The 15,756-nt window shown below is 37.5% G+C and overlaps 2 protein-coding genes across 2 annotated transcripts in view; both read left to right on the top strand.

Moving 5' to 3' along the window:
- The window catches only part of LOC137968356 (uncharacterized), a 45,479-nt gene extending 44,187 nt beyond the window's left edge, over positions 1 to 1,292 (top strand). The window contains exon 31 of the mRNA XM_068814949.1: positions 982 to 1,292. Coding sequence (XP_068671050.1) covers positions 982 to 1,292 — 311 coding nt within the window. The remainder of the gene's footprint in view (positions 1 to 981) is intronic.
- A 3,625-nt stretch (positions 1,293 to 4,917) lies between these two features.
- Positions 4,918 to 15,756, top strand: part of LOC138013333 (uncharacterized) — a 48,020-nt gene continuing 37,181 nt past the window's right edge. The window contains exons 1-6 of the mRNA XM_068860379.1: positions 4,918 to 5,279; positions 7,786 to 7,886; positions 9,579 to 9,674; positions 11,985 to 12,014; positions 13,387 to 13,448; positions 15,424 to 15,537. Coding sequence (XP_068716480.1) covers positions 5,216 to 5,279; positions 7,786 to 7,886; positions 9,579 to 9,674; positions 11,985 to 12,014; positions 13,387 to 13,448; positions 15,424 to 15,537 — 467 coding nt within the window. The 5' untranslated portion in view covers positions 4,918 to 5,215. The remainder of the gene's footprint in view (positions 5,280 to 7,785; positions 7,887 to 9,578; positions 9,675 to 11,984; positions 12,015 to 13,386; positions 13,449 to 15,423; positions 15,538 to 15,756) is intronic.

The following is a 15,756-nucleotide window of genomic DNA, read 5'->3' on the forward strand; positions in this document are numbered from 1 at the left end:
AATGCTGCTGCTGCACGCGCGCCTTCGGTGCGAATGACAGGAATGAAAGAAAACGCTAAAAAAATTCAATTTAAACGGGTTTTGAAACCATGACCTCTGCGGTACCGGTGCCGGTGCTCCAAAAATTGATTTATCAGCAATCTGGGGGCTTGTCATTATGTACGTTGGTAAAATTCACAAAGGGGGTGGATGTGAAGAGACTATTGTAATAAATGGCAGACAAACATGTGCGCTTTATTCTTTTTGCAGGTCAAATATATGCAGTACTGCACCGGTATTTTCGAGACCATAGCTGAAAATACCCTTCATGCCCCAATTCATTACAAGTAATATGCAAGGGCACCTACTAAAAGTCATGACGTGTCCCCTTATCGTGATCTTCTTTGCTTTGGTCAGAAATACAAGTTACAACAAGTACACCCCCCCTCCCCCCCCCCCCTCCATCCCCGGGCGGGTACTCCCTTATATGGGCTATATAGGTATGTGCGGCCCCAAAGGGTGTGGTTTTTATCCGTCTTGGTCTGAAATAGGGTATCGATTTTGAACATTTTGGTCTGAAATAGGGTATGGTTTGTTCAATCAAGTCTTGATAGGGGTGTGTTTTTTTTAGAAGAAGCTTCTTCTTCATCATTAGGCGATAAGACCATCAACAAAGCCCTTCTCGATTTATTAAGCCAATCGTGTTACAGTTGAAATCGGTCTGAAAATAGGTCAGTTTGATTCTAGGCAGAGGAGGAATATGGTGTTATCTCAAAATAATATCCCTCAACTGATAATGATCTTCATTCTCAATACTTGTTCACCGGACAGTGTTTGAAATTGTGAGGAGAGTTTACATAATTATCACTGTTGGGAGGGAGTCAAAGTGTTCATAAGCGACTAAAGAGTGAATATATTATCGCCCTATCATTTTTCGTTTAAATACGCCATTTCTCTTTGATCAATTTTGAAGTACAATGAATGATTTTTTCCTTCTTTCAGAATCGCCAGGAAACGGTAATGGGAAATTCGGTGCCACAGAGAAAGCGTTTATTTTCTCGCTACGAAACGCCGAAGGACTGCCGCCCTTCAAAAGCAATGTAAAAGATCCTTCCAAAGCGATACATAACGTTGGACATGTCGGCCCTACGTTTGGAGAAAATGACCTCCTAATTGATAGGATTTCGGCCACTTCATCCTCAAATTTTGGTGACAACTACATTGTCCCAACAGGGGTTCAGAACAGGTTAACTCTTCTTGCCGGAGCTTCAACCTTTGAAGAAGATGAGGTGGAGGTGTTTTTTCTTCTTTGATCAGTAAAGCACAAAAAATCCTACTTCTGATTTCAAATTTGAATCACACACATCCATAATCATCCATAACCTTCGTACACACTGGGAACCTATGCAAGGAGATGGAAGGATCTGGGGCCTGTTTCTCGAAAGTCCCGAAACTTTACGGGCCATTTTCGGGTCAACCTCGTTCCCAGGGTCTTCTCGGCTTTCAATATGGCGGCGGGTCTTGAGAAGACCCTGGCACACAGTGAACTAAAAAGATCGCTGATTGGCGCTTTTCTCACATGAACTCTGATTGGTTTAATGTCGAAAGAAAGATGGCGGCTAGTGAGGAGAGCCAGAAGAACAACAGAATTCGTGTTTAAATCATTTTCAAAATTGTAGCTGTTCCGTAAGAAGCAGCTGCAAATTAACAAGCATAACAGTCAAAAATAATTCACCGTTTTTTCACGTTGTACGATGTCTACATCAGGCCTCGATTCCAATTAAAACTACGTTGGCTTTTCACGACCTCTGGCATAGCGATCGCTCTATAATATAGAAGGATATAATGGTGTTTGAAAGACGCAACGGTAATTAAGTGATTTTATTTCGTACGTACCTTTACGTTTTGGTTCATTTTGGCGTCTCACAATTGTAATTCCTTGACGCGAGTATTGTTACTGTTGTTCAGTGTTTGCACCATGTCAGATTGTTACAAATTATAAAATTGTGCAACAGGGTTCATAGATTATTGATGTGGTTGATTTAGCAGTTGTATGTGGTTCTGTTGACTCGTGTGACAGCTGCAACGAAGGCGGGTCTGTTAAATACAGGTCAAGACTGGAGGTCGCTGCTCCAATAATCAACAACTAAGCCAAAAGTTTCCCCGAGACCTGAAACAACATTTTTGTTGAGTGATTAGCGCTAGCAGACACTTTTGGTGTTATTTATTTGTCGGCAGCACGGTGACATGTACACTCAACTGTGGAATGTGACCTGTGTTTTATTTCAATAGACCTGCAGCTGCAGTAATCCATATTCTTTCCCATCCCTTCCACACTCTTCAGCTAGTGGTGCACAGAGAGATCTAGCTCGGTCGGTTTTCATCATCTTTTACTTTCATTAATAAAAAATATTAATCTCCTCACCCCAAACAAAGTGCATGTCATCTTGTAATTTTCCAAGAGAGTTATTTAAGATTGTGAAGTCTTAACAATAATTATTATTCTTGAAAATAATTTTAAGGCTTATCCTTATAGTCTTATTGACCTGTCAATTTGCTAACGACTTCAATTTTTGCTTCTTCTGATTTAAAAATATAAATATGTATATTAAACAGTATTCTTTAATTTTGTACACATTACTTTTTTAGCATCACACTCCTGTGAGTTTTCTTGTACTCCAATAATTTAAGTTGGAATTATTCGTTTTCAAAACATGCTTTGAAAATATTCTCTAGCATTGGTCAAGTTGTGGCATTTTAATTACTGTCTGAAGATGTGGTACATCGAGTGATGTGGGGGAAGATTGCGGACTGGACAGGGGGAGTAGGAAATAAAATTGAAGGTGACAAAGCACAGGAAATTTGCAACTTCACCAGCAACAAGAAACTATTTCACAAAAATAAATAGTGTTTTGTTTCTGGAATGGTAAGGGCAGGAGAAAAGATAAAATACTGTAGTGTGGGTCATTTGGTCGGTCATATATATTTCGCTTTGTCTATTGAAACTCTCAACAAAGAAGGACAAAAATGTGGACGCAAACTATCTGAACGGTTAGAAGCCTGTCAAGGAATATTAACCATTAAAGAGAAGAACATAATGATACTTGTCTACAAATACCTAATTTTCCTTCAAATGCCACAGCATAAAATTTCAAATTCCATTTTCTGTGAATCTTCCATTACTTGTGGTACATGTGAACCTAGGAAGTTACCAGTACTAGCTTTAAAATAATAACTGGTTCCTGGAAAACCCAATTTACTACCGGTACTACAACTCGCCAGTGGGAAGATTGTTTACATTACTTATTACCATGAAGAGAGATAGCTTTGGATTTTTCAACAATATATCCCTTTAATATAACCGAAAATCATTCAGATTGTGAAAACTTCATATTTATGACCCATTTCGTTCACTTTCATGCTTGTCAGCATTATGATTTGCTATCATTCAGGTTCACATGTTCACAAGTTTGTTTTTACGTCTCATAGCTGTTCAGATGTTCAATTACAAACTCTGTTTTGAATGATCACTCTACTTCATTGTATAAATAGTTCACCCTGAAGTCTAAATAGATACAATTCGTTTCTGAGTAAATGAAATGAAACAAAAATGTAGTTCAAGGAATGGAGGCAAATAAAACAAACCGTGCCATTGTCACTGCCTCCAAAACAGCAGATTAAAAGCCAATTTGATAAAACAGCAAAGATCCACCCCTAACCCTGGGCTCATTTGACAAGAACTGCTAAAGATGATGAGATGCTTATGTTTAGGACTTGCACAAATTGTGCCCTTTTTTAATTAGGCTCAACAGATTTCATGAGCAGCATTCCAAGACATCACATTGTCTACACTGGTAGGACAAGACATGGAAAAGATCTTTTCATGGCTTGAAAAGCGCAAGAAGCAGATTGCTAATCCTATGGAATGGCATGTTCAACAATGTACATGTGCTTGATTATGTCAACTTTACCACAAAATATATTTACAAATTATAACAAGTTGTAAGAATCAGAATGTGGGCACTAAACATGCTGTGGTTCCCTGTTGGCAATCAGAAGACAATTAAAATACTGATTTTAGACTGACATGACAATACTTGCAGTCAATCGATGAGATGAGAGATAAAACCACAATACAACAATCTAATGGTTTCAATGTGAAAATGAAGTACCACAGATATATATGTGGTATAATAATACTTCCTTTTAGGAAAATAGCTTTGGGTCAATGTATACTGGGGAAGGTCGTTGTCAGAAGGCTCATATACACCGATAAGAAATCAGATAATCATTCAAGTGTATGAAAAATTAATGATAATTAGGTTTAATTGATTGAAAATAAACATGCAATATAAACTATACATTACGGAAGACAGCGAACACACCTCCGTGACTAAATAGCTAGAACCAGGGCTTTCATTAACCTTAGCTCACTGGATTTTAAGGTAATCAAATGTCTGTGATGCTACGGGTGAAACTGTGTGCAATGGCTGTTTCCAAACTGTTTAAAAATCACAGCCTCGAGAAATAATAGCCGTCTATAAAATTGCATTGGTTTAAAATAACATGAAATGAAAAGAAAAGCAAGATTTCTCTGTCATCTACCGCATTCTCGTTGCTCGTGCATTCATCCATCCGTAGTTTTGGTTTCTTAAAGCAAAGTTTACAGCTTTGGGTTCCCCCTTCGTACTCCATTTTGTTTGTTGGCAGTTGTCGTACCCAGATTTCTCTCACCTTATTCTTTGCCGCCATTTTGAAAAAATTTGCATATTTGTCCATCCTCGATGGACAAATATTGATCACGTGACCTGCTGTGTGCCAGGGTCTTCTCAAGACCCGCCGCCATATTGAAAGCCGAGAAGACCCTGGGAACGAGGTTGTTTTCGGGTGTCACAATTCCCTATTTATCTCAAGAACGGATAGGATTTAAGTCGTCAAACTTCGCAGTCACTTTTCTTTTTGTTACCTTGAAAACATGTTAAGAGATCGGCTTTCCAAATCAAGCGGCTGCCACTTTTGCAAATGGCTTTTCGGGCGCGAAAAGCTTTCGGGACTTTCGAGAAACGGGCCCAACTGACCCGGCGTAAATAAAAGCGTAACCATGGCGACACAGAGCAAAAGAGCAGCGAATGGCGGCCAGATCATGTTTGAATTTTAGGTTTGACTTTTAATCACTGTGAGTCTAAAATTTCTTAAAGGATCGAATCACTTGATTGCTCCTTTTATCTCATGTCTCATGATGGTGGAGAAATCTAAGCCGTTTACTGCGGAGAAACAGGAAAGTCTCGCCAAACGACCAGGTACGACAATACAAATAATTAAAGAGAACACAGTTAACACTGTTCAACTAATATTCAAGTTTGGAGGTGATTTACCGATAAAGTTGAAGGTACCACTTTTTGAAAGCAACTCAACAAATATTAAAGTCCCTTGACCATTTTCTGAAACGGTAATAAGTTATATGTGCGTTGAATTCGAAGTTGGCCGGCATGGAAATCGGAGAACATTTTAAGAATACCGGTCACTGAGTATATAACTTAAATCCGTTTCAGAAAATGGTCAAGGGACTTTGCATGTGCAGTTTGTGAATTGTCGGAAAGTAAATAAGGTGATTCTGAGATGTTGCAGTTCGCTCGATAAAAGAGTGCATTTCTTGATATGAGAATTTAAAATTTCGTTGCGTTATTAGTTTATAATAGATGATTGCATTTGGTCATTGGATTTTAACAATTAACTCCTTACGAATTATTAAAACATTTTGGCTAGGTAGGTCGTTAAAAGTAATTACATGTAGTATAAACACACAGGTGATTATACAAAATCGCGTGCTCTCATTGGCTCGCTATCTCGGATTATCAGCCGATAATCACCTCGACGGACAAAATGGCTGCTAGCAGTCGTTTTGCCACTGTAAGTGAAGATGATTTCGCGTTGAAATGTTTTTTTTCTCTTTTTTGAAATAATCACCTGTGTATTTATACTAAAACAATTATTCGCCTCAGGCTCAGTGATTATCGGTGAACATTCACCTCGACTTTGTCTCGGTGATTGTTAATTATTATATGGCTTGTGTTTGCAGCCGAAATAATGCGCGCTCTGATTGGCTAATTGTGACTGAATTGTAGGGCATTATTCTCCCGTAATGCCCACGGGCCGATTACGGGCTTCCAAAAACAAAGCAAAAGGTAATAAACTACTTACTAACCGAGCTAGCTCGAGCTGTACTGGGGAATATTCAACTCAGGCCCTCGGCCACGACCTCGGGCCAATATTCCCCAGTACGGCCCTCGCGCTCGGTTAGTAAGAAGTTAATATTAGCTTTTTAGGAATTACACTTTGGTTTCTTTTCTATGGGTATAGAATTGATCAGTGGGTTTTTGTAGGGAACATGGTGTTGGCACCATTTGTGCTATTAAAATGAATAAAAAACTGAGATGTCCCAGATTTATATTTTTATCATTTATGTTATAAACAGAACATTACATGACTGCGCATGGCTTTGAATTATTTTCTTGTGCTGGGCAGTTCGGCCCAGTAGTTAGGGTGCTTGCCGCGAGATTGAGGGATCCTGGGTTCACGACACTTTCTGACCACAGGTTGAATTTGTTCCTAGTGGTCCCTGGTTCAACTAAGTCTCCGCTGCACTTGTAAATAGTGAACCAGCTTGCTTCCAGCCAGTTGGGATTCTTTACAGTTGTTGTTGAATGTTCTGTTCTGTCGTGATTGTGTTTCATTGGCCCTGTAAAGCCTCTATGGGGAGTGGTGAATGAAGTATGTATCACCTCTCATGATTCAATGCAATAATTACAAATGAGAGGTACCGAATTCAGCACCCTAGGATAGAATTCATATCCTCGGGTGATCATGTTCTGTAATAAATAAATATGTAATAATAATTAGCAACTATTCACAGAAGTGGAGCTGGCTTAAGTGGTGGATACATGTATTTACCGAACTTTTCCGAATATCTACCACAGCCACTGACACTGAGGTGAATAGTTGTTTTAGTATATACTAAAACAGTGAGATCATATTATAGCACAAAAAGATTTATTCCTGCAAACATTTCTGGGCACAAAGTCTGAGTGAATTGCTTGGAGGTGAATAGGAAAGGATATCCGGAGTTAAAGTAGCCAATCTGAGTGCTGGACTGTTCAATGCTATCCACTGTTTTAGAATATACTACTAATAATTATTATTACTCTCTAGATAAGATATGAGACACAGAGAATGTTACATGGCTGCACAGAGATAATCGAGTGTTGAAAAAATATTTTGCAAACAGGTGATCATCATTATTTTTCATCACAAGAAGAGAAATTTCTTATCTCCGACTGGTTATGTAATGTTCTGTTTATTATGTAAACATCAATGAAATACCAAACCATTTTACTAGTAATACGTTTTGTAGTCCTTACGAAGAACGTCACAATTTATTACGTAGCCAATTAACAATGATCTTTTTGTACATTTGAAGATACACTGTCATGTGCAATTAAGTTATTTTCACATGTGAAGATATCATGTTTTCACACGAAAGATCACCTGGTATTTCCTTGGTGTTTATATTTATAATAAATGAAGAATATTACATGATCACTCGCATTAGAGCAAATGATTAGAATACGGTACACCTGTGGTCAATATAAGTATTCTAGACTTGTAGCGGTAAATTTACGCTATTCACACGCAAGTGAATCGATAGGTTCTGGCCAAATTTTGGCTGGTGTGGATTGAATTGTACATGCTATGGCCGACAACATGAAAAATTACTGTGTTTCGTAATTGGATTACCTTTCATTTAAGGCATTCTAAAGAAGACGGGCACCCCTCTTGAACCTGTACCTGAGTTTGCAGAATCACAGCTTCAAAGGACTGATTCTAACTTTGAAGTAGTTGAAAGTGAGGTAAGCTGGCCTTGTGTTTAATTAGAAGAATTTACCCTCATGATTTTTCTTTTCAACTTGTTGTTGCGCAATTTTTTAGTTTTTTGTTCGAAACTTCGGTTTAATGGCCTTGTATGTGAATTTTCAGTAATGGATATTCCATCTCCTGTATTCTGATTGGTTGCACTCAATATTGGTTACACGTATATAAGCTCATATAATTATGATATGACCTTATATGGAAACTGTCTGTGATTTTCCTGTAATTATTTTGTAAAATTGAAACAACTTTCGGTCCTTTTGTCAATCTTGTACCCAGATCAGAGTCCACAGGCTTTTTGGTCAGTGGAGTGAGCACCCCGAGAGACTCTCAGGAATAATGGACTCCATTTCCCCAGAAAACGTGGGGTTCTGGTCTTATTGCGCATGCATGCTTGAGTTTAAAAAAAAGAAAACAGTAAACGGTTGGAAATAAATGATTGAAAGTGGAGGGTTGAAAGTGTAAAACTTTAGTCTTAAAACACGGTCCATAAAAGAAACTGGTTTCTTTTCACAAGGAGAAGTGTTCATTTGCTTGCTGTAAGACGCTTTCAGTAAGTGTATTTATTTTAGTGTTTCAGGGTTCATTCCATCGTGCAGATTATAACATTGTGCATTAGTAAATATGTTTGACAATTTTTTTGTGGAAGCAACACCAATGTGAGCACTCTTCTACCACATTTTTATGTTTCTGTACTTCTGAGTGGCTTTTACAAGACTTTCTTCCACTAAAGGCACAGTAACAGCAACAGTAATCAGTTTTAGCAGCTAGCTGTTTATTAGTTGAAACTGTCAGACATTATTCAAACCCTTTAGTTTTATTATGTTAACTAGTGATTTTTAATTATGTATTTCGGAGGTGCCTTAAGTCAGGGGAAACAGCAAAAGTAGAAAAAACAAACAGCACTGAAACTTAAGTTTTAGATTTCAAATCTCCCTCCAAAAAGAGGAAGATGGTTCTGGGGTTTCTGGTCTGGTACATGTACTTCTTCATATTACCCCTGTCACACTGCCGTTGTTATACCAGCAACCAATCAAAATTTTTTTTAAGTTCATTATCCTATCTAGAGTCTCTCCGGGCACTCACCTGCTGACCAAAAAGCCAGAGAACTCTGGGTACGAGATTGTCATTTTTTAGAATAGAAACAGATCCTTAAGGTAATGAACTTTAATAGGAATTGTTATAATCATTTATGTCATTTATGTACTGTCTATTATATTGCAATCTAATATATCTATAGATTTAGCGAAGCCTTAAATTAAAAGCAGAGCTCCCGGCTTATTTATTCTTACAATACATGTATAAAATTTAAGTTAATATGGCTTGAGTCTGCAATCCAATCGAAACCCAGTGCCTGGTCAGTGGTCAACTAACAAAAAAAAAATAACAGCTGACCTTGATGAGTATACAATTGATTCTCTAAACTTGAGCCCATGATATGGTCACATGATACTGGTCACATTGGCATACGTGGAGGGGTGGACCGTCCTGGTCCTGCAGTCGTACGGTGACCAAAACCAAATTTTCTCGCACAGATGGGTTACCATATTTTCTTGTGTACCAATGATACTGAGCTTTGCGAAAAAGTGGTAATTCATGACCGTTCGGTGCAAAATAAAAGAATCATTAATGACCCTTGTACTAAATTAATTGAATGTTCAAATTTTTCTCAGAGAAAATCAACACCAAATGAAGATCAACAAAAATTCAACAAACTGTGTGATGGAGTTCAGAACTGTTTGGCTCTTTTCCAAGCTTCACTTTCAGAGGTGAGACAATTTCTTCTTGGACTTATATTTGTCATTCAAAAGAAAGTACAATCTGACAATAGATGTACTTAGTAGTTTAAGGTGATTCCTTAGTAACAGAAGTTGTCGTAAGATTTTTTTAAAACTTTTCTCGATTGTTCCCTATATTATGGTGACTCGAAATGTGCAATCAAAAAAGTAGGTCACCAAGCTCGTTTGAGAGACATAACTTGCTGAAGTTACCCATTTAAGCATTTCGCCTTCATCTATCAAGGACAAGTTTATTCCATCGGTTCAGGCTACGTTTTGCAGGAACAGGAAGCACAGCGTTGACGTAATTCTTGAAACAACAAAACAGGTGAATTGTGTTGCTCAAAAGGAATAATTTAATGTTTGTTTTATGGCACAGGCACAAGTCTTGAAAAGGCACTGACTACAAATGTTCTTCGGGTGCGTGATCTCGAGGAGACAATTTTGTGTCCACGAGTGATGGCTACGAATACTATCTTTCCTGTAACTTTTTTTTCTGACGTAAATTTTTTGTAATTTTTTTACAGCGCAAAGAAGATCAGTAAGAGAATAAAATTATGCCAAAAAAAAGATAGGTCACCAACCTCGTTTAAGAGAAAACAGAAAGCAAATCAAGCTCGACCCCTCGACAACACGTCTCCCCGATAGCGCGGTTTCACTTTCACTGTCGGACTTAAATGTTCTCTAGCATCATGAAGACTATCACTCGACTTTTTGTTTTGTGAGAGTTGAAAAAGTTTCTTGTTTTGCTCTTTACTGCTGTGCTCTGAAAACGGCCATTCTTCTTTATAGCGAGCTTTCCCTCGCGAAAGGTCGCCATTTTGAAATGTTTTTGGCCACGTTCGATATATCAATATTCACACATGGGTACGAGTCTTTATGGTTTAATTTAAACATTTTTTTGTTTAGAATATCCGTTGAGACTTGTGAGACAAAGAGCCATTAAAATTTGACCATAAAGCCTCTTAGCCATGCCTGAATACGAACGGGGCTTACGCTGTGTTATGCGCAGAACAGGATGCGCAGTGCAATACTAGGGAATCACCTTAAATAGATCGAGAGCTGATTCTAAAAGGGTTCGTGGAACTGGGTTGCCAGATATGTCAGGGGTAAAGCCTCTCTTACAATCATTCAATACAATAGTGGAATACTATAAAATAATAATAAAAGGAGGTAGGTATATACATACATGTACTGTAGAAAAGAAGGTTACCGGTAGTAAAACAAGTTAAATTGCTTCAGCCAAGTCTAGCCAGGAAGCATGCAATTCAAAAGGTTGTCTCAAGGAGGAGTGCCTGCGCAATTTACAGGACTGTAGTGAACCAGGTATCTAGTATGTTGTGACTCTTGATGAGCAATCTGACTCCAAGTCCTGACCCCAGGGGAGTAGGGTTGGCGGCTATTGTCAGGTCAGAGCATTTGCCTTCCACCATCTGAGGCCCAGGATCGATACACAAACTCAACGCCACATGAGTTGAGTTTACTGGTTTTGAACTGCCTAGTGCTCCGAGAAGCTTTGACCTCTCTTGTTTCCCCATGTCATCAAAATCTAACATGATAGTAACAAATTCATGTAATATTATTTTGGTTTGATCTGCTTTTAAGTAAATGATTTGGTCAGGGATTAAAATTAGTTTCTACTAATTTTACAGTAACGCTAGTACAAAAAGTATTAAAATTTAATGTACCCAGCTATTAGCCTAAAGAAATTGACTTCTAAGTGAACTTATTATGATTATATAATATTGTTGTTGTTATTGTTATTGGTCAACGCTCACTTAATGTAATAATTATTACATTATTACATTATTACATACATGTATAATACCGGTAATTATTATCAAGTCTAACCTTGCCTAAGTTTCATTTAGCCTGTCAACAGTCTAAATTTCTTGTACACTCAGTCAATACACCTCTTTCATAATGGCGGCCAAATATTATTATAAAATATTTTTTTGTTTTAATGCTAATAAGCCTTTCCAGCCTCGCTATGGTGAGCAAATTTCAAAAGAATATTTGTTTCAAAATGAGGAAAGTTGGACTGGTCTAAATTAACATTATTACAAAAGAAAGTGGTCTATAGACTTGTCTGGGGAAAAAAAATGGGATCGTTATGTTTACATGTATCATTTACAACTGCAAATTATATGATGTAATATTTAAGAGTATCATTTCTAAATTATTTGACTTTCATACAGCTGAAATCTATGTCAGTCTGTTTAATATTCAGTGACTAAAAATTCCTAACCAATGAAGCTGAAACATCCTTTTTTTATATGGTATCTTTATGCTTTGCTTTAGCTTATAGCTGTCAAGGATGAACTTTTGAAGGTGTGTTGAATTTTTTTTCAATTGAGAACAAAATTAATTATAATAATTCCTATTGTAGAAATGACAGTTAGTACATTGCTTAAGGAGGCTCGAAATAGTTTTTCCTTTTTTCAAGCAAATAAACATATTCTGTCCTTAGATACAGTTAGGGTAATCATATCAAGACAAAATTTGGCCAGGGTATTAAGTACCCAATGTAGATTTCTCACAAAAAATAATGCCGTACACTTCAGTAACAATTAGCCAATAAGAGCGCGCGTTATATCGGCTACAAACACAAACCATATAATAAAGAGGGATTAAAGGTGGCTCAAGTAAATTCCAATACATGGGACCAAACTTAAAGTGCCCCTAACCTCAAAATATTTTTTTCGCTAAAATGAATCTTTGCACCTGTTCGAGACGCATTGCGGCCATTTTTTCCTTTTTCTAACAAATCCTGCCATTTTATAGGCTTCGAAAGTTGCGAGAATCCAAACATCTTGTGTTCACGACCGAGTCAGAAGGGGAGTGGGTCTATTCCTGATGTGACGTCACAATCTACTTTGCATGCATTTTTACAAAGAGTTAATGCAATGTAAATCAGTTTGTGATGTCACATCAGGAATAGACCCACTCCCCTTCTGACTCGGTCGTGAACAAAAGATGCTTGGATTTTCGCAACTTTCGAAGCCTATAAAATGGCAGGATTTGTTAGAAAAATGAAAAAAATGGCCGCAATGCGTTTCGAACAGGTGCAACGGTTCATTTTAGCGAAAAAATATTTTGGGGTTAGGGGCACTTTAAGGTTGGTGCCTACCAATTCTCAGTTTATGAATATGCTGGAAAAGCAGATCTTAACAAGTGTTATTGAAATCCATACAGAAAATTGGATGTAACCACACATTTTTAAAAGATAATTAATCAGCAATATTTGTAAAAAGCATTCAAATACAAAGCAATGCGCGTACATGTATGGCATTCTTTTCCAAATTGAAGCTTATTTATCTCTGAAAAACGTATGTTTACCCCCTAATTTCTTTTTTGATACCAAGAGAGCACTTGCTAAGTTCTGCTTTCTCCACGTAGTTCTAAACCACGCAAAAATATCCCTGTATTAGTAAGCATAATCCATAGGAAACGAGTGCCTTGACATGCGCGTAACGTACATTTATGCACAATAACAATAGTTACGGTAGGCACCGTCCTATAATTGCCCACTTCCTTTCCAAGCAAAATTTCCAGAAAGTTTTGGCTTAATGCCGTACTCGGAAGTGTAATATTCAACAGAAGTGCTTTAAATTTGTTTTTTGCTATTTATAATAATTATATTCTTTATAAGTTTTCTAATTTTATTATAATTTTCAATAACAGAGAACGACTTTCTTTTCAGCATGCCCTTCCTCCAAGTCTGCTTTTGAAAATTGTTTTGGTCACTGGAAAGTTGTTTAGAAGGTGATTATTATTATACAACATAATAAAATGGCTTCTGATAGGATGCGGAAAAAAATTAAAGATTATGCGGAAATTCTTGGCCATATTATGCGGAAACATGCGTTGATTATGCGGAAATTACACCGGATTATGCGGAAACTTAAACAAGTTATAAATCTAATAATTAGGCCTGTCTAATGTATTTACATGCTTACGGTAAATCCGTAATCGAAATTGCAACCAATGCAATCGCATTTGTGACTGAATTTTTGCCCTTTGTGATTAAAATACATGGAGGAGTCATCAATTTGCGACCAGCTTTCACCGTTGAAATAAAAGGGTTAGCAGTTGGGATTTTCCCGCAACTTTTGGTACAATAAATAAAGCGATAAAAATTATTTTGTTTCTCATCATGAATTTTGTTTCAATTTGGAGATAATGGAGCAAAATTGTAATACCTTTGGAGCGCGATCCATTCCCTCGATCATTGACTTAAGGCCGATTTACACGGTACGATTTTGTCGCATGCGACAAGCTCACGACAGGCCTACGACATGACTTACGATTGCCGCAGCGTTTTAAAACATGTTTTAAAATGCTACGACATTTTTTCTGACGTACACAACAATCGTAAATCATGTCGTGGGCCTGTCGTAAGCCGTTGTCGCATGCGACAAAGTCGTACCGTGTAAATCGGCCCTTAGGGTGCGTTTGATTCACCGTATTCCGGAATAAGAATACGTGAAGTGATGAATTCAAAACGGTATGTCTGGCGTTTTGAAGCAACAAGGATAATAAAGATATGTTTAAAATAGCATTTTAGCAGGTGTTCGACATTTTTAATGTGAATCTCCGTAAAAACGAAGGATTTCTAACTTGTATTCCATGTAATCCTATTCCGGAATACGGTCAATCGAACGTACCCTTAGTTTCTTATCAGTTACGTCATTTGCTGAAGTGTAACTGTTTCTCGTCCAATGGAAAGCATTGTAGGAACAAAAACTAGTGTCCAGGCTCATTGGCGAAAAAATGCGCGGAAACTGCTTACGATCTTTCTTGCGAACTTTCATCTTGCGAACGAAATAGTGTGTTTTCTTCAATGTTCAGGAAAATAAGCGTTTCAAAACAGTCAATTTCTTCGGCTTTTATGTTTTTGAGGATGTTAAGGAGCTGCTTTATCACTAATATCGGATATTTCTTCTGTTTTTTGCGGAAAATATCGGAATTATGCGGAAGATGCGGATTTCAGTGAATTATGCGGATCCGCATCGCCGCATCCTGTCAGATGCCATGTAATAATGTTTTCTTGCAAACATACATAAAAGTTGACTTTGAGTAGTAATTCAATATGTTAAGTACATTAACTATTGCTCAAGGCAGAATTGAAAGAATTGCCATGTCTTACTTCTTTTTCTAGTGCATTCCAAGTCTAATCTAGCATGATAAAAAAAAAAGGAAATGATAACTTGACCATTCTTAATAGCTGTTTAGATAGAACAATATGTGGTCTTTATAAACTCAGGTATTTCATTTCACAACTCTGTCAATCAGTGGAGGTAGAGTGTCTGAGAAACATCCAGGAGCTTCCACTGTTGGCTGCCACCTCCTCGATGGACAAAACTGCTCCCGTGGCTGGGAAATCCTGCCAATTATCCAGTCATGATTGAGTCCCATTCAGCACAGGATACAGGCACTCGTCACACTGATAAAAAAAAAAAAAGGAAAAATGTTGGAGGGATGGAGACAGCTAAATCCTCTACAAATGCACTTTTTCCCCGGAACAACTGCTATGGTAATGCGCCCTACAGCAACGTGCACCAATGAACCTAGCAAAGCCGCTGCATGCATGACCACAACTGATGGATAAGCCCTCCTTTTATTACAATACTCCATTGATACCACATTCACATGTAACAAATTATTTGCATAAAACTGTTTATAATAGCTTGGCTCATGCAGTCAACTCAATTTTAATTATCACTTTTTCGTTTCATAGCTCCTCAGACCTAAGTGTTCCTATCACGGAACTGGTGCGGATGGTTAAATTGTATTCCACTCCATGGGAGACCAAAAGTGCTTCACTGAAAAAGCTTCATGATGATTATGAGAAGTAAGTAAAGAGTTAACTTAATTGTTTGCATTGATGCAATTATACTGTAACTGAAATAGTAATATACACGTATGAGTTGGGGGTACGAAAGCATTTTTGCAAAAATGAGCACTTTCTTAATACCTCAAACTCGTATACATATACAACTCATCAGCTGATGGAATAAATTTTTTGATCCCAGTTTTTTGGAAAACTAGGTGGAAATAATTTTGGGGGTAT

The sequence above is a fragment of the Montipora foliosa genome, chromosome 8 (assembly GCF_036669935.1).
Source record: "Montipora foliosa isolate CH-2021 chromosome 8, ASM3666993v2, whole genome shotgun sequence".
Lineage (NCBI taxonomy): Eukaryota > Metazoa > Cnidaria > Anthozoa > Scleractinia > Acroporidae > Montipora > Montipora foliosa.